This window comes from Sinocyclocheilus anshuiensis, unplaced genomic scaffold (genome assembly GCF_001515605.1).
Source record: "Sinocyclocheilus anshuiensis isolate Anshui unplaced genomic scaffold, SAMN03320099.WGS_v1.1 scaffold52, whole genome shotgun sequence".
Taxonomy (NCBI): domain Eukaryota; kingdom Metazoa; phylum Chordata; class Actinopteri; order Cypriniformes; family Cyprinidae; genus Sinocyclocheilus; species Sinocyclocheilus anshuiensis.
Genome location: NW_015554055.1, coordinates 270,989 through 296,644, shown reverse-complemented (window position 1 = coordinate 296,644; position 25,656 = coordinate 270,989). Strand labels below are relative to the sequence as shown.

Sequence of the window (25,656 nt, the reverse complement as noted above, 5' to 3'; positions counted from 1 at the left end):
ATATATATATATATATATATATATATATAATCTCTTACACCATCCTCATCAAACCTGAAAGACTTTTGAATTAACTAGCCAAAGTTCAGAATATGATAGATCATAATGATCTAACCTGTAGAAGGCCACTAACCAAATATTTTTAGTGATTCAAAATTCCAGTCACTACATCAAAATTCCCACAACTGTTTTTGGGACATCCAGCAGCCATTCAGGGTTTGTTCCTCATTTGGACGGCAGAGGGAGTCCCTGGAGCACTTTTGATGTCTGTGGGACTGCAGCATCCAAAGTTCGTCGTAAATATTTTTAATATTTAATAAGAGCTCACAATGTCTGTTTGTTATTTGTATAATCCGTATTATTAATACTAACACTTTCTCACTGTCACTGGTAAAATTTGTGTACCTGTTTGCTACTAACATCAACACTGAATCGCTTTCACATGTATAACCTAAATTCAGTCCATTTTATATTCAGGAACACGAACAGCCATTGCCCTTGACGAATGTCAAAGCGTGAAACATCTACGGATCATTTTCATGTCTGGTTGGTAACTGTTTTATTAGTGCGCAGAAGCACAACAATCACATCACAGACAACGAAGCAAACTGCTAACTTGTTTTTCCCTGCTGCATGCTTTAGCAGAGCATAATCAACACACTGACTTCACACGGCTCTTTCGCTCTCTCTCTGCTCTCCCTCGCTTGGTGTCTTTCTCTGATACTGGTGGCAGATTAAGAGATCTGATACAGCTCTGGTTAGCACTGGTGCTCAAAGCCCTCCGGCTGTTTCTCTTGCATATTTTGGCACGGTCCTCTTTTGTGTAAGAGACGAGAGAGTTTCTGTTATTCAGACACTCTAATAATTAACAACAGAGATGGCATCACACAACAACAACAACACAAACATTAATACGGCAGTATCGTAAAGTAAATTAGTTTTTGCTGGTGTGAGCTTGGTCTCACCTCTCTTGGTATTTTGTGTGTCTCTGTGTTAGCATAATTATGTGTGTTTGTGTCTTTCAATGGTCACGTTTGACCTCCACTGCACCAGATCAAGGCCCCCCATAGTTCCCTCTCTGGCCTTACAATGGCTTCCCTGTGGCGTAATGTCTCTCCATTTGAGTCCTTCTCCACTGAAAGCAAGATTCTGAGATGTCCACTCAACATTCACTTCTGGTTCTCACCGTCTTGCTGTGGTACTTAATTGGAAGTCCCCAGCGTCTCATAAGATAAACGTCAATCACATATAGCATCCCTGGTTCCAGTTCACCGATCACCGCTGTTGTGACCGCCCGACGTGGGTTCAACTCCTGGAAATACTTACAGAGGACTCTCTCGTTTGCAGGACGGGATTCTGGGTCGATGCAACGATCCGTCGAGGTGTGCTTGCTGTCAAGTGGGATCTGCCTCCGATAAACACAATAGAGACTCCGCTCTTCGGTCCCCATCCAGGCCAGAGTGACGGAGTTGCATGTCCGCAACTTGTTGAAAGACTTAATCTGTAGTGTGGCGGGAAACACCGGCACGGCTCGGCGGTGGTACGCTGATGACGCTTGCATTTTGAGACAGAACTTGGACTTGCTGGAATCGCCTTTAGGGATCGTCGATGAGGAACCTGGAGCCAAGGCCTGGAGCTGGATGAGGTACGATGGGGCACCGTGCAACCATATCTGGGCAAGCTGATGTCCCACCTCTTGAGACGTCAAAGTCCGTCCTTTACTGGAAACGGTGACCTTGACTTTACTACTGCTGTTGCAGGTGTGCAAGGTAAGGAGGCCATTTTGTTGCCACCCACGAGGTTTAAATTGGAACTGATCCCCCTGAAGACTGCTTGCATCCTCACTCAGGGTGACCCATTTGACCTGGCCTTCCCGTAAGGATGTGACAGCAGGACGAGCCTCCTCGTGCGTGCGGGCGAAAGTGCCAGTGTAGGCCGCACTCGTGCCGTTAACCCTGTCCACTACGAAGACGTCAAAGTAGTACTGCGTATCCGGAAGCAGGTCTGAAACCGTGCACACGCTTTCGATGTCCCTGCACACACATCCAGGGTCCTCAAACTTGTCAGTCGTGGAAGATTCACGATTCTCGAGGGCATCCGGCTGCCGCCACCACCAGTCTTTAAGTGTTGCCCACACAATCTCCTTGCTTTGTTTGTCCCTCCTCTGTCTCTTCTGCACACTCTGTATCTCCTTTCGGATTCCCTCACGAGCAGCGCAAAGACTTCTATAGTTGTGTTTGTGGTTGACTAAGATGCAATATTCGTGATGTGGCCGGTGACCATCTTTAACAACTACGGATGAACTCGGAGCCCAGTTTAAGGTGACACTGGTCATGCCTACACCCAGAGTGTGCACTCTGGGGTCCGACGGCAGCTCCGGGAAAGCCCCCGAGGGACCAGGACCTTCGTGGAGGTACGCCGACACCTGCGTGTCCTGTTCGTTTGATTTCAGCCTTAGGATGTAGATGGACGCCGGAGCGTAGGCAGGACCGGTGTAGGTGTCTACAGCATTGCCGGTGTAGGTGTAAATCCTAACCTCTCTTCCAGAACCTCTCCACCAAACCTCTGGCATGCTCTTCTTCGAGCTCCCTGCAGAAACGAAGCATTTCAGATCAAGATCAAGCATATTCAAAAGACGGCTCTAATCAAAAGAGAGCTAAAAAACATTTGGGCGGCATGCACGGATAAGCCTGTTTTTCATGCAAACCATCATTACTTTTGTCGGCACACTTTTAGAGGGAACGTTTGGTAATCAAAGTGAATAATTTAAAGGTGTAGATGGGGACCCCCGAGTTCACAGTCTAAATGATTTATGTCACTTTATGACTTTATAATGCTGCTTTGCCTGCTAGACTAACTCTTCATTTCAGAACATGCGCATGATTACGAAAGCAGAGTGCAGAAATGTAGTCACCATAAAATGCAATGCAAAATCAAATCATCAGGATTATTCTGGTACTGTTAGACACATGAAGCAGATGTGTCTTCCAAATATTAATGAACACACTTACTAATTGTGAAATGCTTTTTGAAACACCAAGCATTTAACTGTCTAGCGTTATGAGTGAAAAATATTGATTTAATTTATAATGTCAATTGGTAACACTTTACATTAAGGTTTAATTTGTTAACATTAGTTAATGCATTAGGTATTGTGAACTAGGGTTTATTAATATTGATTGTTAATTTTACATATACAATATACATACATTTTTAACATGCACAAATTTCAGTTAACAATGAACAACAGTATATTTATAATTACAATTAAATGAATAGTTCACCCAAAAATGAGAACTTAATTTACGCACTCTCATGTCATTTTAATACTGTACGACTTTCTTCAAAATATTTTATTTAATGTTCCACAGAAAAAAGAAAGTCATACAGGTTTGGAATGACATAATGGTTAGCAAATGATAATAGAATTTTCATTAACCTAGATTAAGAAATGCTATACATTTTTTTTCTTTGTAAGCTCACAGTACCTAATTCATAAACTAATGTTAACAAACAGACTCTTATTGTAAAGTGTTACTAAAAATTAAAATTAGAAACAGACGTCAATGTTTATCCATCCAGACTGTGCTTGCATATGTTGTATCTCTTTGTTTCTGTTTGAAAATGTTTTTCTTTCTTGTCTTTTCTCTGTCAGGGAAACAGCCTGGAGATTTGGAGATGGATAAGAGGAGAATCTTCTGTCCACAGAGGCCCTAAAGCAACACAACAGCAGTTTTACACCTGCTAATTAAATCAGTGAGCCTCGAGCGACTGCTTCGCTTCTTCATTAAAGCCTCTGAAGGGATGTAACCCATCCGCCCTTTGGATATAAAATCCCTGAGTTGTCTGTTAGTCCTGGTTAGGTCTATGCCAGCGCTCCCCAAACACAAACACACGTACGTGTTTGCATGCATGCACAAATATACCTTCAAGCAGACACAAGTCCATGAATAAGCATACATACACACACAAACTCACAGTGTGCTTTCTTAGGCGGTTTATCCTTCAGGGTCCGAACAGCCAAGCTCCATTCGATGGGCACTGAACAGGGGCTCACAGTAACGGACAGCAAATCGGCTTTCTTCTTTAGCGTGAAATACAGTCTGAAACACAGATCAGTATCTGTATGTATTAGACACAGCAAATATGATTTGTTTGGTCTAATTATTCATAAGAGCTCTGAATAAAATCTATTTTTATATTCCATAAATTAACCATTAATCATAAATTAATCAGTCTAACAGTCTCCTTTAACAATATGCACCAGCCAAATTGTCTCATTAAGAGATTCTAATTCACTCTATTTGTATTCCTAATTTTTTAAACAAAAAACATGTACAGTAACTGTGACTTAACATCTCCTGAGACTTTGGGCCAGTTGCATAAACATAGCCACTATGTTAAGACTGTCTTAAGAACTATAGTTTGACCAACTAGCAGTTAGCCAACGGGTAACCAGTCTTGCTTTTTGGATTAAAATTAAACCAACCTACCTTTCTGTAACTGATTTTAAAAAGTTATGACCAGTCTTGAAGAAAAAAAATAGATGACTAACTTTTTAAGACTAGTCTAAGCAGTTTATGCAACTGGCCCTTTGCATCTTACAATGTGGCCTATTATATTTTTTATTCTAAAGCAGAAATAGACTTCCCTAAAAGACCCTCTATTGAAATTAAGCTGCAAAAATATCTTGTTACAAAATCATTGGATTTCTGACATCAGAAACCCAAAGACTTTAACACATGAATGCCCACATTTATGAATAAATGCCTACTCAGTGTTCAGAAACTTGATCCACACAGTCATATTATTATTTCTAAACACCATAGTAAAGATAAGAGTAAAATATAGGAATGTCCAACCAACCTTGTGCTGTGTTCCTTGTTCTGAATCATTCAGAAGGATCTTAACATTAGAAATTGAATGGTTGAAGTTCAACAAAGTCCCTGATCATTTCAGTACGAACTTTACTGTTTGAGTGAAATTGCACTGTATTGTGAACATTTGGCATCTATATTGTAACTGCCAGTAAATACACTCGTGAGACGAAGGCTGTTACTCCTTTCTTATGTGAAGAGAGCATTTATTTTAAAGGAATAGTTTGCCCAAAAATTAAATCTCAAAGTCTTAAGTGCTTTTTTGTCCATACAATGGAATTCAGTGGCCACCAAAAGTGTTCGGTTACCAGCATTCTTCAAAATATATTTTTTTGCGTTCCACAGAAGAAAGAAATGCATACAGGTTTAGAGCGACATGTGTGTGAGAAAATAATGACAGAATTTTCATTTTTGGGTGAACTATCTCTTGAACTATAAGCCTCAGAGAGAGGGTGAAAAAAGTGGTTATTAAAAACTAAATGATGACTGTTTTGGAACAAAACAATGTACTGATATAATTTAAAAAGGACCTCAGTGAAGAAAAAAAAAGTTAATGCTAAAAAGTGTATGACATGACGTCTTTAATTAAATAACATGCCGCAGAGCTTCCTTGGGGACTGTTTGACTGCTGTTGTTTGCACAAGTTGATCTGCTAAAGAAGGTGAGGAGAAACAAAAGCAATGACTCCAGAATGACTGATCTCTGATAAGCTTCTATCAATCCATCGCCGTTGTTTAGATATGCATCTCCACAAACCTTAATGTTTACAGATCACAGCTGATGCCAGGTACAGCATCACTGTAGCATGCTCCGCTCAGGCAGGAAACACATTCACTCCCCCTCCGTGAATAACATCACACTGGGCAGAATTTGGTGAACCTCCCTCGGTGCATTCTGGTAATACCAGCCATTTGGCAACAGCCACTTTCTCTGACCTTGAAACCCTGCTTGTGCGGCTGCCTTCAGTCAATGGTTTTCTGCATCTTCAGCTGCTCATTATATTATTGCTATGGAAATAGTCAGACATTAGATTTAAGATTCAGCGTTTGTTTAATGTGATTTGGATCTCTTATTTGCATGCCCCTGGCACACCGCCTTGGCACATTATCATAATATTGATTTCATTCTTCTGGTAATCAGGTTTAACTTTGACCTTGACAACGAAACAAAAGGTCATAGTTTTAGTTTGAGGGATTGCTTGCAGGTACACTTCAGGTGTGTCCATCCCTTAACCTTTTAATGCAATTTTTAGTAAGAGTTTTGTGTGGAAGGCACAGTTACAATCTTTTAATAGATTAATTAATTTGATTTATGATCAGCAGCTCCTGCCCCGCGGCTGTGCATTCAAACTCATTCTGTTCTTCTCTCTTTCTCTCGTTCTCGCGCTCAGTCTGAAGCCTGACACCACTTCTGTTACGGGTGAGGGAGCAGTTCTCACTGTGATTCTCACTGGCTAGTGTTGCTAATGGAAAAAGAAAGCTGCAATTTTAGCTGCTTGAATTCAATGGGTTTGATAGAGAGGAAACTGGGAAATCTGTGGCATAATTTTAAGCCCATTAACAAGAATCAAACAGATAAGAGGAAATAATTGACCCATCATTGATTTCAGAGTGTCACAAAAAGAGTTTGTGTTGCTAGTAAAATGTCGCTTAATGTCTTTTCTACAGACTGTTTACAAAGTAAATATTGTAATATACAGTGGTGACACAAATTATTAGAACACTAGTATTTTCACCAGCTAGAAAATGGGTTTAAGTCATTTATTTCTATCTTTTGCTGTAGTGTATCTGTAGGAAATATCAGTTTACATTTCCAAACATTCATTTTACCGTTAATTGTAATAATCAAGTGAGATTTTTGTTTGCACAAGGAGTCTGACAACAGCCAGTGCTCCACACAGAGATCTGATCTGATCATCATCCAGTCCTGTCCGGAATGACATGAAGAAACCGAACAAACTGAGACAGACTAAATCTAGAAGAAGTGTGGCAACGTCTCCAAGATGTTTCAAGAAACCCATTTTTTGTGTACCTGCCTCTCATTGGAGAAATTCTTTATTGTCTTTTTTAGCCTGTGTGTGTCTGTGTGTGTCTTTTACCTGCGAGTGCGTCCTTTAGGCAGATGTACTGGTGTGACCCTGTTTTCACTCAGCCATGTTGTGGGGTGTAATGTCACTTCATTTTCAGGTGCCAGGGCATGGATGGTGCCGGGACCAGAAAAGAGGGCCATGGCCAGGCAAAAACACCAGGAGAGAGCCATCCTCGTCCAACAAAAACGGCCACTCACTTGCACTTGCCTGGAAAACACAGAATGTCAGTTTTAAACAAGAGAGCTTTTATAATGTTTTTTTTTTCAACAACTTTTGATAGAATATCTCACTAAAAACCAAAAGGATGATATTAAAGGACAATGATGCTTTTCTTAACTGTTTAACTGTATAGCGCTACTGCAGTTCTCCCTTCTTAAAGATAGCTGCATCTGAATTCTCATACTTATAGTATGTACTAAATATGATTAAGAACTTTAAGGACCTCTTTACTTGAGGTATGTGCTTGAGTTCTGAGGATTTACTACATTTGCCATGTTGCACTGTCCTTTGACCCATGACATACTAACAACAACACTGTTAAAAAGTTTTTAACTTCAAAAAAACTTTTAAGCTTTTTTTTTTGACTAAATACTGTTGATATATTCATCATTTCTAAGTCACTTTGGGGGGAAAAAAAAGCTTTAAATGTTTTTGGTATAGCACATGAAATGAGACATCCGTCTGACAGTTGTCTACCATTTTTGTTTTTAACATTTAGAAACTGATGGTCCACTGGTTGCACAATTCACAATCTCTGCAGATGCAGTATGTCATTCAGATATTGTTTGCCTACCACTGTTTAACTCATGTGCATACTATTTATTACAGAAAAACGCAGAAGCGTACAGACTGTAGTGAAAAGTTGATTTACTGTATCTTGTCAGTCAGTCCATCTAGATTACAAACAGCTCATGCTTTGGCTTATGAAAGCTCCAAGACAAATGAGGACGTCTGGAAGTTTCAAAAGAGCTGATAATTCAGCAGAATTTTGACTTTATCTCATTTCACAACGTGTAAATCCATCATCCTTGAAACATCTGCCTTGTCCTTGATGTGAAAGTTGGAGATAAACTGCCAACTTTAAATTAAAATTAAGATTAAAATCTTCTAAAACCTGTCAAAATCCAACTCTGATGGCTGAAACTCACATTCCCGGGCTAAATCCTGGGAAGATCTGCACTCGGGGCTGATGTGTTAGATGACAGTGCTGTTATTTATCTCTCAAGGTGATGACAAACTCACTTGTGTTTCTACCGACATTCAGCACAAAGATTATTCATTACGGCTGACAAGCGAAGAACAGCTATCAGTCAATCAGTTGATTCTCACACTCCATCTGTTGTGAGGGCAAGATGAGAGAGAGAGGGAGGGAGAGAGAGAGAGACGCGAGAGGACGAGGGAGAGAAAGTTAGCCTCATCCCAGCTGATGATTCAATGATAGCAGGAAACATTTGCCTTTATTCAGAGAGAATTATTTATATGAGCAAAGAAAATTTGCTATCCGCTAACACTCAGTGTTCTATGCTTTGACACTCCACACAGAAGCCTCACGCTGCGAGACGAGAGCGGCACTTCAGCGATGCCTGGCAAACACTCACTTGGTTCTGTCTCTATTTTTAACAGGCGCCATCAAATTGGTTTACCGTGTAAATATAATTCAACTCCACTCATTATGTACGAACAGCAGGCTGCTTTGGTTGTATAAAAATCCATCGACAAAAAGAACAAACCCGACCAAAACAGCACCTGGAGGTAATCTGAACAACGCCGAGCGGCGGCTGTGGGGGAGAGTTGAGGAAGTTTGAAACTCTCAGATGTTCAATCTGTGTTTATCTGCAGCTGATGGGCCCAGTGATGTGAGTTCACGTCCCCGGGGAGAGAGAGGCTGCGATCAAAGCCGTCGTGCTGAAAAGTGTCCCCATAACAACACTCATGGTTGTCACTGGGGAAACGTTGCCCCGTAGATCAGATGACAGGCGGTGGAGTGAACGCGCATGAGACGCATCACCCAACCTCTGCTCTGATTCTGACTGCTGAACAGACCCTCATTAAAAAACAGAAGAGAAGAAGGATGGAGGGGGTGGAAAAGAGGGATGCAAGGAAAGTGTGAAGTGGAGGAGGAGAGAGAGAGAGAGATGGGAACGGGAAAATGTCCAGGAAGATGAAGAGAGGGATTAAGAATGGTGAAAAAAAGACAGTGAAGGTGAGAAAGAGAGGATCGGAAGGGGGAAAAATTAGGTAAAAGGGAGAGTGAAGGAGGGAGGAGCCGAAAAAGGGCGTAGGAGGTGAGAGAGAAAGACGGGATGAGGAAGGAAGTGTAGAAGAAAAATGGAAGACAAAATTGACACGTCCAAATGAATACGCGAAAAAGAGCTGGATAGATAGATGGTCGTAAAACCTCGAGTTGGTGAACCCAATGTTAGGGTTAAATTTCCTCCTAAAATCAAATGAGATATTAAGAAAAATGTTGCATTAAGAATTTTTATTTTTTTTTGCATTTGCATCATTTTTGCATTGTAAAATGTATTTTTCTTCCAAAATACTCATTATTGTAATGCAATGATAATAATAATAAATACTTTTTTTTTTAAGTATATAGTACTTAAATGGTATATATTTTATGTATTTTTTAAAAAATTTTTATATTTATATCATTAAAATACTTAGGCCTATTTGAAAGTATTCACACACAATGGTAATGTTTGCCGTATTTCATTTAATATAAATTTAAAAAATGTTTAATCAACAACAACTGTATTGTAGTAATTAGAATTGAGAATAATGGGAGTGGGATGCCTAGACACATCATGGTAATGAGAATGTGAGGGGAATGTGCTTAATTAAAAAATAATTTAATAATGCAAAAATATGAATTGTCCTGAATAGGCTGAATTCTTAATGATTCTGTATTCAGAGTATAATTTCTGATGTTTTTCCTTTTGATTTCAAATGTTTTTCTAGTACACGTTCAGTAAATCTCACACCAATTTTATTTCTCTCTTTATCTCTCAATCTCTGTTTACTGTGTTGGGTGAGCTCGTATTACTGTACACACTCTCTCTCTCGCTCTCGATTTGTTGGAGAGCTTGTTGATGGCGTTGGTGGCTGTGGTGTCATGTGACACATGCTCTTTGCAGGGGTCCTGACTGCTCCCAGGGGAGCCAGATATAAAGAGAGAGAGAGAGAAAGGGAGAGAGGTGGAAAAGAGAGAAGGAAAGACAGAAAAGGACTCCAAACTTGAATGGTATAGAATGAAAACTGAGAACTCATACAAAGATGTGGGCCATAGGGAGGTAAATAGACAGAGATGGGCTGAGACGGGGAGAAAAAGGGTTTAGTGAAAGACTGAGGGAGATTGTGGACAGAGCAGAAATATATTATGGTCATGAACTCAGAATCTAATTGTCGACTTCAACAAGTCAAGTAACACTAATTGCTTTGTCTTTCTTTCCTTGCTGTCTCTGTCTCACTCTCAAAATTGAATTGAATTCAATCATGGCCATGCCGTTTCAATGCTAGCGCAGCAATATTATGCCCGTATTCACAGAGGATGTGTTATCATAAAATTGAACAAAATTAAACTTTTTATATTTTTATACATTTTTATACATTTTACATTTTTATATTATAATTTTAGATTTTATATTATTATATTTTTAATTCAAGATTTGAATGTTTTCATATTTATTTAAATATTAAATATTTTATATTATGTTTTGTAATATAATATTTTTAATAAAAAATTTAATGTTTTCAGATTTATTCAAATATTTTATATTACGTTTTTAAATTTTATATTATTATTTTTTTAACGTAAGATTTCAATGTTATCAGATATATGCAATAAAAAAAATACATTTAAAAAACAAAACAAAACTCTCTCTCGTGCTAATACCATGACTATTGTTATTTTCAGATATTGTGATTCAGTTCGAGGTTCATCCACACTATGAGGAGTTTGTGAGCCCTGTTCTGGATTTCCCTGAAACTGAACCACCATCCCAAGCCACAAACCATCTCACCGATGTACTTATGGTCTATTTAGTGGTCAAAGAGACATGAGTAAAGACACACGCATATAGAAAGAGGGGATGATCCCAGTCTCATGTAACAAAGTGATGGGTCAAAGAAAATTGAGATTGAAGAAAAAGGTCTCATATTACTAAACAGTTATCATTTTTTCTACAAACCAACTTGCATTCAAAATGTACAATATATTACTTTGTGTTTTCACAGAGAATTGAACCCATGACTTTACCGTTGCTAGCACCATGCTCTCTACTAGTTGAGTCCCTGACATGTAATCAAAGACACACAAACATGCAATCACATGTACTTACCTCAGCCAGTGCTCAGGATGTTCACTCTGAAAAAAGAAGGCGAAGAAGAGCAGAAGTAAACGGGTCTGATGTCTTCTGCACTGGTGCTCAGAGTCACAGAAACTCCCCTGTCCTGCTGGAGTCCTGAGGATAGTGGGAAAGAAAGAAAAAAGAAAAGCTCCCTCCCACCCTCCTCCTCTCCTCTTTCTCCCTTATCCACTCTCTTCTCTCGTTTCCTTTCCTTTTCTCTCCTCTCTTCTCTCCCCCCGACCCAGATCGGTGCAGTCTGATAACTGAGGCGTGCTAGTCAAACAGACACATGCGCGTGTGGACTGTGTGTATATGAGAGAGAGAAGAGATAGATGATGGATAGAAGGATGGAGAAAGTGTCTTGTGTGTGTGTGTGTGTGTGTGTGTGTGTGTGTGTGTGTGTAATTGCAGAGAGAATTGGGGAGGGTGTTTGGAAACGTGTGTGTGTGTGTGTGTTTTTGAAGATTATATAGGGATGTGTTAATTACATTTGGGAACACACACCAAAGATAATTTCCATTAATTCTCATAGAAACCCAATTAAATTTAATTTAATTATTTAATTTTTCTGTCAATAAAAATCAAAACAACTTTATTAATCCAAAGGGCAATTAGCAGGCTTTAGTAAAACACATGCACATACACATTAAAAACACGTCTAAATTAAATTTAATTCTTAAAAAAATAAAATAAAAAACAACTGTATTCCATTTAACAAACATTGACAATAATGGGAACTGGGTGTATAAAAAAGTCCTCTTAGTAGCTGTTTCACCTATATGTAAATATGTTAAATTTTCATATAGGAAACATTGTCACATGAAATAAAAATATATATGAAACCTACTAGAAATTGGAACAATTTCATATTAAAAATATATATATAGCCCATACAAAATGTATGTTTTAATATGTAATATTATGTAAACAAACACATGCACATATGCAAATTTTATTATGGGTATTTTTTATATGTAATCAATGCATATTTTCATATACCAATAGAATGTACATATGTGAAAATTATACATCACTTTGGTAACGTATATGACATTATTACTGTTTATATAGGGCAATATGTATTACATTACGTATGGGCACAGACATAGATATAGATATCGACCTATATTCATCATAAATACATGAGCGCTGAACATAAAGTCGCTCCACAGCACACACCTGAAGCGTGGGTGTGTGTGCTTTTGTGTATGTATTGTTCTAAAGGTCAAGTGCTCTTATCAGAGAGATTGAATATGTACATGTAATTGTAAGTGTCTTTCCCGAACTCGACACTGTGCCTCTCTCCTCCACACAATGCAATCTCTCCATCTTCCACCCCTCCCTCACATTCTGTCCATCCTCCACAGCAGAATGAAAAGAGCTATTTGCATTGTGTGTGTGTGTGTGTGTGTTAAGCATGTCTCCTGGGCCTTTTTGAATGTATTCTATGGGTGCTTCAGCCATGCTATTGAAGTAATGAGAACACTCCACCCATCTGGTCATTGTGTGCGTGTTTGTGACCCCAGATCCAGCAAGGAGCTGCGTCGCTCACAAGAAAAACCAGAGCTCATCCAAGACTTGATTTCCTTGACCAATAGATATGTCCGGCCAGTAAGAAGTGATTTTCTGTGGCAGGCCGCCATCGGTGGCTTTGGTTCAGGTCAGGACAGCAGCTCAGCGGTGACGAAAGGAACCTGATATGACTGACAATCAGAGTCCTAATGAATCTAGAATGTTCTTGATGGTCACGGTCCTGCTAAATCCATTGTGGAAAGAGGAAATACATCCTACAAACGCTTCAGATTATATTTCATGTTGTCCTTGATCATTATATTTTGTTTGCTCTCGGCTTCAGAAAGTTTTTGCTCTACAAGGAGAGTGTATGCAGGAACGTGGGTTATAATGCCTAGTCATTTGTGGTGAGATGTGTAAAGTGAAACTTTTGGCCTTAGTCAGTGATGTCTTCTTTCTAACCGTCAGTTAGACTAAATGACACTTTTCAGTAGGTAAATGTGAGAAGAAGGGAATAAACAAGTGAACTGCCTTGCTGTCCTCTGTCTGCCACAGACAGCTGCCTATAAAGTGTGGCTCTGTCCCAAATGACAGACTTGATGTGTATTTGCAGACTTGCGATGATTGTTGTTTTACATGTAGTTCGTATTTTAGCTGGGAGCAACTGTTTGAATTGAAAAACATCTTGATGGATTCTTACAATCATGCAACTTTCACTTAAAAAGGCATTAATTTATTGTGTGGATTACTTGTGGATTTTTGTGATGTTTTTATTAGCTGTTTGGACTCTCATTCTGATGGCACCCATTCACTGCAGAGGATCCATTGGTGAGACAGTGATGTAATGCAAAATTTCTTCAAATCTGTTCCAGTGAAGCTCTTGGAGGGTGAGGCCTGAGAGTGAGTACATTTTCAGCAAATATTCATTTTTGGATGATCTACTTCTTTAAATGTAATGAATATTCATTTGACATACAGTATATTATTATACATACAGTATAGTACAGTAATGCCTAAGTAAGCATTTAAAATTGTTGTCAGTATTTTATTTTTTACATTTTATTTTTAATTAATTGTTTAATTCATTTTTTATTTTGTTTTTAATTAATTCAGACAAAGTATCAAATTTTAATATCAGCCGTTTATCAGTTATTATTATTATTATTATTATTATTTGTGGATGTCTATTTTATCTATTTTACTATTAAATGAAATGCAAATATATGATCATAATCAACATATTGACTCATCTGCCATTTTGAAAAAAAAAATAAATAATAATTTCAGAGCTTCATGCAGTAAAGCTGGTATTGTCTGGGATGCATTTGTACAGTTATTAAAAAGAGTAAAAAATAGTTTTTATTAAAAAAAAAAGTAAGGTAAATTGTTGTATACACGTGTTAACACTGCTATATTTTCTTTTGCTAGGAGCAAATGAGAACCCCAAAAAATTATTTGTTGTGCTTTCAATGTATTAGAAGCTTACCTAACTATGACAACTTGTGCTTCTGAGAAACTGAAAAAGATCAGTTTTTTTTTTTATAGAAGGCAGCAACAGCCTTTGCATGCTTGTGATGCTATCTACATAGGTATATTTTAAAATGGCACTATTTTAGGAAAGAATCTCATCAACTTGCCTAAAAGATCTCTATTTTAAAGTATGATGCTTTAATCGGGCCAGTGCTGAATCTTTGGGTGTTTGGAGGTGGGCCCCACACTCCTGTCCCCCCTGGAGAGCCGGGTGAGTGCTTTAAATGGGTCTGGCCCACTTCAAAATCCCTTTGAACTGCCTGAAGTCTGGCTCTCTCTGATATTGCCGGGGTTTTGAAGTTTTGATTTATAACTGATTAACCTTTTGGATTTTGCCAGAAATACTAAAAATGACAGACATTTACACGAATGCACACATACACCATTAGCTTTCTCTTCTTCTGTGTTTCTGACTGGTGTTCTCTCGTACTCGCTCTCTCATTCTCTTTCACCGGTTAGGTTTTTTTCTACCATGCAGAATTTCTGTTCTCTTGTGTTCTTCTTAATAATTCATTCGCCATATTTGCTGGATGCTTCTGTCTCTGTACAGCATGCATACACACACACACACACACACACACACACACACACACACACACACACTCCTACAACATATCTTTAATTAAAATAATTGAATTTTCAGGTTTTATCAATTATTTATGGCTGGTTAAAGGTTTCTCACAAATGCAGCCCATTAGTCCTATAAAGACTGTAAGCATAGTAAATGCAATATTGTTCCAATTCGGTGGTTATGATGAGAAGACCTCTGTAACACGCACACACACACACACACACACACACACACACACACTCCTACAACATATCTTTAATTAAAATAATTGAATTTTCAGGTTTTATCAATTATTTATGGCTGGTTAAAGGTTTCTCACAAATGCAGCCCATTAGTCCTATAAAGACTGTAAGCATAGTAAATGCAATATTGTTCCAATTCGGTGGTTATGATGAGAAGACCTCTGTAGCTCAGGGCAAACTCCTGCATAACACAACACTGACAAAGAGATAGAGAGAAGAGAGAAAGGAGAGAGATGTGATAGTGGTCTGTTGATAGTGATCCGAATTTTAACAGCAGATGACAAACAGTTGCCCATCCGCCCATATAAAACTGGATTCTCTCCAGGGACCCAAAAGAGAGAGGAGAGTGAGAGAGTATTTGTATATGCAAATAGTATGATATCACTATTTTGAGCACATTTGGTGTTATTTTTTTCATCTTCAGTTGACTAAATAACTTTATTTGACTAAATCACAGTCTTTGTCATACCAATAAAGCACATTAAAATTGAAATTGCAAATAAATCAATAAATAATTTAATGTATTTTATTTTATTTTATTCCCATTTAAACAATTTGTTAATTTCAACAATTTTATTATTTTTTTATATATTATATTTTTAGTATTATAAATATTTATATTATATTATATATTTTAACATTTTTCATTTCAAATTATTTTTGGCAAAACAAATGTAAAGTTTTTGTTATACCAATAAAGTGCATTAAAATTTAATTAGAAAAAAGTGAAAAAGTCAGAAAAACAAAAATGTCAATGATCGAGAGAAACGGTTCACTCATAAATCTTCAGCTGTCATGTTCATTGTCTTTTTAACCAATCAACACGTCACTTTCACCCAGAGTTCAGCTTGACCTCCCAGTGCGTGATGTCATGGCTGCAGCAGGTCATGGAGTCACTATGATCTCTCGTCCAATGGGAGTTTAGCGCATGACACATGTACATGATCTCATCCATACAACAGTTCCATATGGATCTGTTATTTCTGCATCTGTGTCCGTTACAAAAGCAGGATAGCTGTCTGTGTGGCCTCAGAGAGACACTAGAGATGTGACCAGAGATGAGGTGTAAGGTTGAAACGTACGTGTGTGTGTGTGTGTGTGTGTGTGTGTGTGTGTGTGTGCTGTCACACAGTCTGAAGCAGAGCATATGACAATAGATCTCTTAATGAGATAGTATGTGTGTGTCTCTCCTGAAACAGTTTTAGCTGATTGAGGGGGAGGGTCTCAAGAGAGTTGAGGTGGGCCTGATTTGACCCCAGGGGTCGTGTCTCCCCACTAGACCTCATTTCATTTCATTTTTACAGATAAAAAGACTCTCTCTCTTCTTTCTTTCTGACTTGCACACACATTCATTAAAGATCTGCCAAGCTTTGAAATGTTACTGAAAATAGATCTATTATCATGCTTCTTATCATCTTAAGCACAGACAGGACTCATTTCTGAACACATGCACACCCTTAAATGAATATTCTGGGTTAAATACAAGTTAAGCTCTATTGACATTAGAATAGACAATAATTTTGACTAATAATGCAATTACAATAGAAGTCTACTATGGGGAAAACAAATGATTGTTACTTGGACTTTGATATTGAACATGCATTTCTGTGATTTTTTTTTTTTACACATCTGTTCAAAAGTTTGGGGTCAGCAAGATTTTTATTTTTATTTTTTAAAGAAATGAATGTTTATTCAGCAAGAATGCATTAAACTGATCAACGTCACAGTAAAGAATTGTACATTATTACAAAAAAATTCAATAAAGGCTGTTCTTTTGAATTTTCTATTCATCAAAGAATGTTTCATAACGATCTCAACAAAAATATAAAGCAGTACAAGTCTGTAACTAAGCAACTGTTTGGAGTCACAAATGCAAATGGTGCCTGTGAATTGCAAAATTCTTTAAGACAGAAAGTCAAGTCTGAGTGAAAACATTTACTAAGGCAACACAGGACCAAACTGCACTGCGTATTAACAACCAGAGACATAATAAAAAAATCACGGCACGCATTAAACTCAAAACATAACCTCAAAATGTCACAACACAGAATGATCACGCAACACAATGACAGATATCAACCGCACCATAAAGCATAACAATGCAGAAGATGCTGCCAGATGAGATGATTCTTGACTGCACTACAGCTACAGGAAACCAAACCCACTTTAAAAGCTACAAATGTAATGAGATCTGATTATTCTGCTGCACTTCCTGGGGTCATATAGACATGGAAAACTCGATCTACTTGTTTTCAAATGTTGAGAATCAATTTTTCACACTTGAAGCGTTTAGTGTTTGGAAAAGTGGAAGACATCAATGATGTACTGGAAGGGGAAGTTACTTTGTGGTGGGATGCCATTTAGTTACTCTTTTCTTTTTCTCTTTCCCTTCTAACAATCTCTTCCCACCCTTTATCACACCCTTCTGCAACTCTCTCTCTCTCTCTGTGTCTCTCTCTCACACCCCTCCCCCTGCCGTCTCTCTCTTTCTGATCCATTTTTCATGCTTCAATCTATTTTCTCTCCTCCATTTGCAATGGTTTACTGTAACTTGTCCCCCTCCCCGTCCCATTCTGTGAGTGCATTACGAGATTCTCTCTCTCTTTCGGTGTCCTTGCCTTTCCCTGTCTCTCTCTGCCATATTATCTATTCCTCTCATCCCTGCTCACGTAGTCTTTTATCTCTCTCATGGGCCATCCATCTCTCTCTCCATCGCTCTCCTATTAAACACCACCCCTCAATTAATCTGCTCTCCATTCCTCTGTTTAAGGTTATAGCCCAATCTCTCTCTCTTTCCCTCTCTTGCTGTCCCTCTCTGCAGTAATTGCTTGTGTGATCCATGATACATGTCGCTGTCCCTTAAAAAGCAGTTTTTGTTGACTAGATTGCAGCACTTGCAGCATACACACACACACACATGCACAAAGCAATAAAAAAGCAACAGAAATGGTTAGACTTTTATTATGCCCCATTTTTATCAGACTTTAAATATAACAGGAGTAAGCAATTATTATAATCCACACTTTTAGAAATTTCATCCCCCCACTTTTCGGGCAACAGTTATTGTGTTTTAAGTGCTGCAGTGTAACCAAAAAAAACTAAAAACGTATAGCTGGCAAATAGTCAGTCATTCAAAATTAGCATTGCAATGTACTTTGCCAAAAAAGAAAAAAGAAAATGAAAGAAAAGAAAAAAAAAATGTAAAATGAAATAATTTGTACTTTTTTTATTCAGCATGTATGTATTAAATTAATCAAAAGTGACAGTAAAGACAAAGTATAATGTTACAAAATATTTATATTTTAATCCTCAAAATATTAAGCATAGCAACAGTTTTTATTCTAATGATAATAATAAGAAACATTTCTTAAGTAGTAAATCATCATATTAGAATAATTTCCAAAGGATCATGTGACACTGAAGACTGGAGTAATGGCTGCTGAAAATTCAGCTTTGACATCACAGGAATAAATGACACTTTATAATAATATATATTCAAATAGAAAATAGTTATTTTAAATTCTAAGAATATTTCACAATATCACTATTTTACTTTATTTTTAATCCAACAAGAATGCAAATGGCTAGCTTTCTCCAGGTATCAATTATTATAACGTCTAGGTAAATGATAAGGTATAAGATATGATTCCACCTGGATAAAGCATCTAAATTTAAAGGTTGTTGTCAGGGACAGGACACAGCTTTGGTGAGCCCATCTTCACGGCTGCGGTAGAGAGAGGAAAAAAGGACAAGATGTGTGTGTGTGTGTGTGTATGTGTTTGAACATGCTTACACATGAGAATCTCATATTCAGATGAAACAAATATAGACTTACACATGAAATCCTGAAACCAGCGTTCTGACCGGTCAACCAGACAGGCTGTCCACTCCCTCAGGGTCACCTTCTTATTCTTGTCCTTGTCACATGACCTACACGCACACACACAAACACCATACTGTTGAAATCTACAAGTGGACTCTCTCTGCCTCTGTCTCTCTTGTTTTTGATTTCTACACGTCTCTCTCCGCTGCTATCAGCCGTAAAGGACACCACTCACATTAGAACAGTAGGAAGGCAATAAGCATTCACAGCTTTGAATGAGAGATTGAGAGGAAGAGCGAGAGAAGAGAGATTGAAAGAGGATGAGAGAGAGGGGTGGGTGACATCCTGAAGGCATGTGTACTATAATCAGAAGGGTGCTGGGGAGGGTTTGCGGTAATATTATGCAAATACAAAGAAGGTCAGACAGAAGAAAACATCACAAAATCACAGTGGCGAGGTGATTGTGTGTGTCTATAGGCACTGGTGTCATTTTCTGTGTGTGTGTTACTGGAAGAATCTTTGAGCGCAGTGCTCCAGTGGCATCCACTTATAGTGAAGCTTTCTCAGATCTCTCCTGCTTAACTTCCCGTCCCTGTTACGATCCAGCAGAACAAACCTCCTCTGAAAAATAAAGGGAGAAAATAGAGAGAGAAAACATAAAGGATCAGGACGCTTTTATCACAAATTCACAAATGAATAGAAAAGACGATCCCCATTCCATTGGCTGAGATAACTTTTTATGGGTTTCTGATTAGAAAAAATTGAAAATTACTTTGAGACTTATTTATTCTCATTTAATATTTAAATTAATTAAAGTCTTTTGAAGTACTTTACAAGTATTATATTGAATTAGCGTTCGATTAGCAAGCTAAGGTCTTAGCCTACAGGCTTAAAATAGTGCTGTCTGGTTCAGAAAAGAGTTACGTCCCAAATGAGGCCATTATACACTGCGCACTTACACTATACACTATGTAATTTGATTGACATAGAGTGAATTTTAGAAGGGTAGTGTCTTAAGGGAACGCTTAAAGGTGGCATGAAATGGATATTCACACTATCTATTTTTTTATTGATCTTTTTGTGAACAATTCATCCATGCATGTGTTTCATTTTTTTTTTAAATGGTTTGTGCTTGTAACTTTGAATCAAATGCTGTAACTCGTTCTTTCGGTGAAACAACAGACTCCTCTCCAGACTCCAAATTTCTCCAATCATTTCATCGTCATTTCATAAACCCTGCCACTTTCTTACGATTGACTGCAAGCTCACATTCAGATCTGCCTCTATCTAATCAACAACCAGAGGAATTAATTAAACCTCTGCCCTACGTTTTTTTTTCTGTTCGATAATCTGTTTCACTTGGATGTTTGTCACAATACTGAGGAAAATATTTTTTTTTCCCATCTTAATGGTTTAAAAATGATGTGAAACACTGGGTGGATTTTTATCATTATAGGGTGGTTGTGTACACACACTGCCAACACACATTTCAGTTCAAACAAATTGTAAAAGTGCATGCAGCATCCTATGACACCTTTAAGTTTAACATGATTAGCCCCTTTCTTTCTACTAAATAGATTGAAATCTTTATAGGATCTTTCAGTTAGAACTCTATACAGAGTAGTTATGTTTTTATCAGGGTTCCCATTTAATAATTTAAAGATAAATGTGCAGGTGATTAATAATGCGTATTTATAGGAGTTTTTTTTTTCAATCAAAATACCCTGAAGGTAATTTACTTGCTTGAAGTTTAATCTCGAGACCTGCCTGGAAGCGGACGGTTAAGGATGTACATGAACCAAGAGTTTATTTTGACTCTTGACAAAAACATCACACATACAAACTGCAACAGCAATATGTTGTAAAGTATTTTGTTGAGTAGTGTGTGTTTTGAAAAGCAAAAATGCATGCAAAGTGTGAATGATCTAAGGGTGGCATGTGTGTAAGTGATTTGAGTGAGTTCAATGTGTTTCTTTGTTAACCTCTGCAAGCTGCGTTCGCTGTGTGTGTGTGAGGCAGCTTTGTGAGGGAGCGGCTGGTGTGTATCTCTCTCCCATTCTGCTGAGGAGTAGGAACCAGTCCAGCAGACGGTACGGGAACTGACCAAACTCTTCCTCAGAGCACCCAGCCTTGCTCACTGACAGAGAGACCACAAGAGACAGAGTGTTTTTAGACAACAACACTGAACACAGTGGTTGAATGTGCATTTAAGTGTAATTATGCTTAAAGTTTTTGTGCGTGTGTGTGTGTGTGTGCGTGTGTGTACCAATACAGGCTCCACTATGTGCCTTGCCAATGCGTCGTTTTTTACGGCAGGCCTCCTTGTGAAGAAGACACTCGTTGCTGTACGTCTTCCCCAAAACGCTGCACACTGGTGCCCCCTGCCTGTATAAAACAACACATACATACACACACACACACACACACACACACACACACACACACACACACACACACACACACACACACATACACACACAAACTGCTTCTCGACTGGGTCTGTTCAGAGTCAAGGACAGCAGGTAACAATACTAAACACAAATAATACAATTCATCAAACCATATATTTGTGCAAAAATAGATAATTTTGTAAAAGGAATGAGGAAATGCTTTTCATATCTTTTCTTGCTGACCTCACAGGCTGTGCATCATATCAAACTATACTGTTTTGGCATAAACTCGTCTGTCACTTAGTAGAAGCTGCCAAATTAGACAGATGCCAACATGGACAGGTTGGGAGACTTCAAAAAACATGAATGCAATTACACAAGATAAAAAAAAATACAGACTGCATTAATCTCACTCGCAGTGAGGATAAAAATAGGCCTACTTTGTACCTATCACAGGGTTTTGAGCAGTAAACTGGCAAGAAACAGTCAAAACAGACATTTAGAGATATTTAGAAAACCAAAACTGTCAATTTTAAAATGTTGAAAGTACAGTAATACTAATTAATTTCAATATATTTATTTATAGATTTTGTATTACTTTAATAAAAATGATCATGATAAATAACTTTGGTACTGCCTTGCATCACCACTTGATGTAGAAAGAAGTAAAGCTAGTTTTATTGAATCAAGTTTAAAGCCGTTTAATTGTTTTTTAAGATGTTTAACTACATAAAGTATTGTCAGAGACTGTCTGTCTGAGATGTTTTAATAAAATGTCATATTTTTTAAACTGCATCAGCATTTTTTAAATGTGTTAATACTGCCCTCAAGTACGTCTTTTCTTTTTTTTCCCCTGCATGTGGCCTTTATCTGCATTAAAGACTACAGTATGTGCACAGAGCAAATATACCAGTAGTTAAATGTCTGGGTTGCTGGTTTGATTCCAAGGAGTCTGTGCGCCATAAGGAGTGTCTTACGTCATTATTCTGTTCTTAATCATGACACTGAGTTCAGAGCTGCACTGTTCATGCCGTTGGCTCACTGCAAGTAGCTTGGCAATGAAATCAGCTCAGGTGTCTTGGAAAATTGTTATTAAATTGTTGGTGTGTGTCTTACCATGGGCAGGTCTTTGGACACACACATTTAGGGGCGAGAACTCCCCCCTCCTTCATTACTTGGCACCAGGAACCAATAGGACTGTGACATTTCAACAACTGACAAAGGGATTCTGAAGAGGAGAAAGAAAGAGAGTGAGTTTAATAGTAAAAAGAGGAAGCAACTTTTTATACTGAATAAATAATGTACAAAACAAGACTGGCATTAAATAACTGTCTCACCTGGATCCACTCTGCCCAAATATGGCCTTAACTTCTCTTCAGCCTGCCTCTGTTTACGCTGGGCTCTTCCACCCTTACACACACAAATAATGTCATTCACATGGGATTTGTATGTAAAAATGTATTTTTGAGTGCATTCACTACTGTTAAAAAGTTTGGAGTGGGTAAAAAGAAGAGTCTTATGCTTAGTAGGGCTGCATGTATTTGATCAAAAATACAGTAAAAACAGTAATATTGTGAAATATTATATTATAACCATTTATATGGTCTGTTTTCTATTGCATTTTAATATCTAATTTATTTATCTAATGGCAAAGCTGAATTTTCATCAGCCATTATTCCATTCTAATATTCCAGTGTTTAATTTGGTGTTTTGATCTAATTTGGTGCTTCAGAACCATTTTTTATTATCAATGTTGAATAGTTGTACTGCTTAATGTTTTAATACTTTTTTGTATTCTTTGATAACTAGAAAGTTAAAAAACAACATTAATTATGAAATAGAGTTTTTTGTAACAGTGAACTACTTAATCTACTGATCACTGGACTATTAATGAATCATAAACATCTACAGACACAAGCAGGTAGGTCTGACCCATCCTGGCAACCAAAACAAAATATAAAAGCCTCTTATTTTTATATGTTGTCTGTTAGATTCATGACTTTTATAGTAAACAGCAATGAACTGCAATTTATTTTTCAATTTTCCTAAGTCCTTTCCTTGATCTTTGAGATCTTCAAATATATGAGAGAATTACTGAGCATGCTTAGGGGTTGATGGATGAGAGTCATATTGCGAGAGCATGTGTGCAGAAATATGCTTTAAAAAGAGGGAGAGACACATGTAGAGAGGAATGAAGAAGCATGCACATTTACAGCAGTCTGTTAACCATTACAGCACAGTAAGCGTGAAAGCTTTTACAGTTTTTACAGACTTAGATTCACGCTTTCACTCACCTGTAAACTCTACCTCTCTTTTAACTGATTTTGTACTAAACTTCATATAAACTTATTTTTCAGATTTAAACTTTTTTTTTTTTTTTATCAATAAATTTTTGCTTGTTCCACACAAGATGGAATATTTTTCATATATTTTTCATAAACTGGGTAAAATTAACAATTCAAACACAAACATTTGCATAAATAAGTCACTAATTGCTTGTTAGATCCATGTTCTAAAATGTAGTTAAATATCACAATAAAATAAATTATTCAATTATTTTCTAAATTAACTAATAGACCTATTTGCGCATTTAATTTATGTTATAAAATGCTGTTAATACAACAATAAAATAATACATTAATAAAGCGGCTAATTTAAATGTATTTTTTAAAATTGCATTTCAAAAAAGCATTGCCAGTTGCTTTTTTTTCATATTTAAAATCAGAGCACATTAGCAACATGTTCTCACCAAAGCAACTATAAACCACTTACCTTGGCGACACCAAAGTGAAGGGTAACTGTCAAAAACAACAGATGACATAGCAGGTGCATTTCTCACGGAAGGACGTTTGTGGATCTGAAACATGAGTTCAACAGGTGACTTTTAAAGTTAAAATCCAGCAGTTCTGACTCAGAATCTCACCCAAAATGCACTCAGATGTATAAAAAGTTTGTTTCTCCAAACGAAAACTTTTCAGAATGAGTATAAGGGAATGAGGATTGTGTTTAAAATGTAATCATTTTCTCACAAAGATTTGAGAATCTTCTTGAGGATATCCTGAGAGACGTTCTTCATTTAATCAAGAAAGCACAGAATAATGAACACCACACACAAGACATAAAGAAAAAATTTCATCCACGTAAAGACCTGCCCTATCATATCAACCTGATATGTCAAAAAAAATCATAATAGAGAGCATAAAAGATCATACTTATAAAAGTCAAGATAATAATCCTCAAAGCACAAATCTTAATCAAAGCTGATTCTGTCTGATCGCTCTTCTCTTTAAATAACTCACAGTAGTCTCAGTATTGTGTATAAGCCCCGGAGTGCTCATTAGAAGTGTGTGTGTAGAATGGAGTGGCCCCATCACTGGGAAGTCATTACTGTATGTTACGGCTCAGAGCAGATAGAGTTACGCTAACGGAGCAGTCGCACTGACAGAATCACCCTTTCATTCCTTTGCTATTTCTTTTAATTGGTGTAGAAATTCTTACCAGAGTCTCTCCTCTCTTATGATCTCTCTTTCCGTGCCTATTTAATCTCTTTGCCTTCTTCTTCTACTCTTTCTATCTCCGTATTCCCAGGCAGCCACATACCTTTCCTTTCCCTCTGCCCCTCCTTCAGGTCTGTCTTGTTTCCCCCATCCTCTCTCTTCATTTGATAATCTATTTCTACCGTCTCCTCTTACCTGGCACTCCACTCCTCCATTTCCTCTCCTGCTTTTTCTGGCTTCACCTGATAAGTCCTTAATTAGCAATCCATTAACAGCATGAATGCACACACACACACACACACACACACACACACACACACACACACACACACACACACACTCACTCACCTCCACTTACACATGGACTGTGAAAAACATCTAAAGATACTGTGCAAACCTGAACTCTCTCTCTTTTCTCTCCTCCTACTTTGTTCTGCATTCTTCCATCTGTTTTTTTGGGCCTGTAAATCTTTTTGTCTGTAAAGTAATGCCAAACTCAATGAGAACCAGAGCTCTCTCACTCTCTCTTTATCGTTTTCTCTTTCTCACACACACGCACATAAACATTAAAAAAGCTTTGACATTCCAAAACAAAACTTTTTTTTTTCAAACTGTTGTGTATGTAACGTCATAATAATCCACAAATATTCACACTCAAGCAATCTGAAGAGTGACAGAAAACTTCATATGTATTGGTATGTTCATGTTGTTTTTCTTTGGGTAAAGCTTTTGCAGGTGCTGATGTGTCTATTTTAAAGACTTTTGATTGTAGTCAC

At 37.5% G+C, this 25,656-nt stretch overlaps 3 protein-coding genes across 8 annotated transcripts in view; 1 reads left to right on the top strand and 2 right to left on the bottom strand.

Annotated features, from left to right (window-relative positions):
- The window catches only part of LOC107668502 (protein FAM149B1-like), a 26,929-nt gene extending 23,255 nt beyond the window's left edge, over positions 1-3,674 (top strand). The window contains exon 17 of the mRNA XM_016460390.1: positions 3,656-3,674. The gene's annotated coding sequence lies outside the window, so the exon portion shown is untranslated. The remainder of the gene's footprint in view (positions 1-3,655) is intronic.
- On the bottom strand, positions 550-11,440 carry LOC107668506 (protein NDNF-like). Of its 4 annotated transcripts, none has more exons than XM_016460397.1 (4): positions 11,307-11,440; positions 6,976-7,173; positions 3,979-4,103; positions 550-2,589 (listed from the first exon to the last, which is right to left on the bottom strand). In XM_016460397.1, exons 2-4 carry the CDS (start codon positions 7,134-7,136, stop codon positions 1,163-1,165), a joined length of 1,713 nt encoding a protein of 570 aa, XP_016315883.1. In that variant the 5' UTR covers positions 7,137-7,173; positions 11,307-11,440; the 3' UTR covers positions 550-1,162. The 4 variants fall into 4 exon arrangements, with proteins under 4 accessions (XP_016315883.1, XP_016315881.1, XP_016315880.1 ...); XM_016460395.1 differs by lacking the exon at positions 11,307-11,440 and adding an exon at positions 8,713-9,196; XM_016460394.1 differs by lacking the exon at positions 11,307-11,440 and adding an exon at positions 8,115-8,151.
- A 7,296-nt stretch (positions 11,441-18,736) lies between these two features.
- On the bottom strand, positions 18,737-25,198 carry LOC107668514 (SPARC-like protein 1). Of its 3 annotated transcripts, none has more exons than XM_016460417.1 (9): positions 24,882-25,198; positions 24,156-24,240; positions 22,721-22,793; positions 22,500-22,611; positions 21,260-21,378; positions 20,976-21,130; positions 19,502-19,614; positions 19,006-19,100; positions 18,737-18,894 (listed from the first exon to the last, which is right to left on the bottom strand). In XM_016460417.1, the coding sequence occupies exons 2-9, from the start codon at positions 24,213-24,215 to the stop codon at positions 18,842-18,844; spliced, it is 780 nt and encodes a 259-aa protein (XP_016315903.1). In that variant the 5' UTR covers positions 24,216-24,240; positions 24,882-25,198; the 3' UTR covers positions 18,737-18,841. The 3 variants fall into 3 exon arrangements, with proteins under 3 accessions (XP_016315903.1, XP_016315902.1, XP_016315904.1); XM_016460416.1 differs by having other exon boundaries at positions 25,076-25,198; XM_016460418.1 differs by lacking the exon at positions 24,882-25,198 and adding an exon at positions 24,596-24,844.
- Positions 25,199-25,656: the final 458 nt, after the last annotated feature.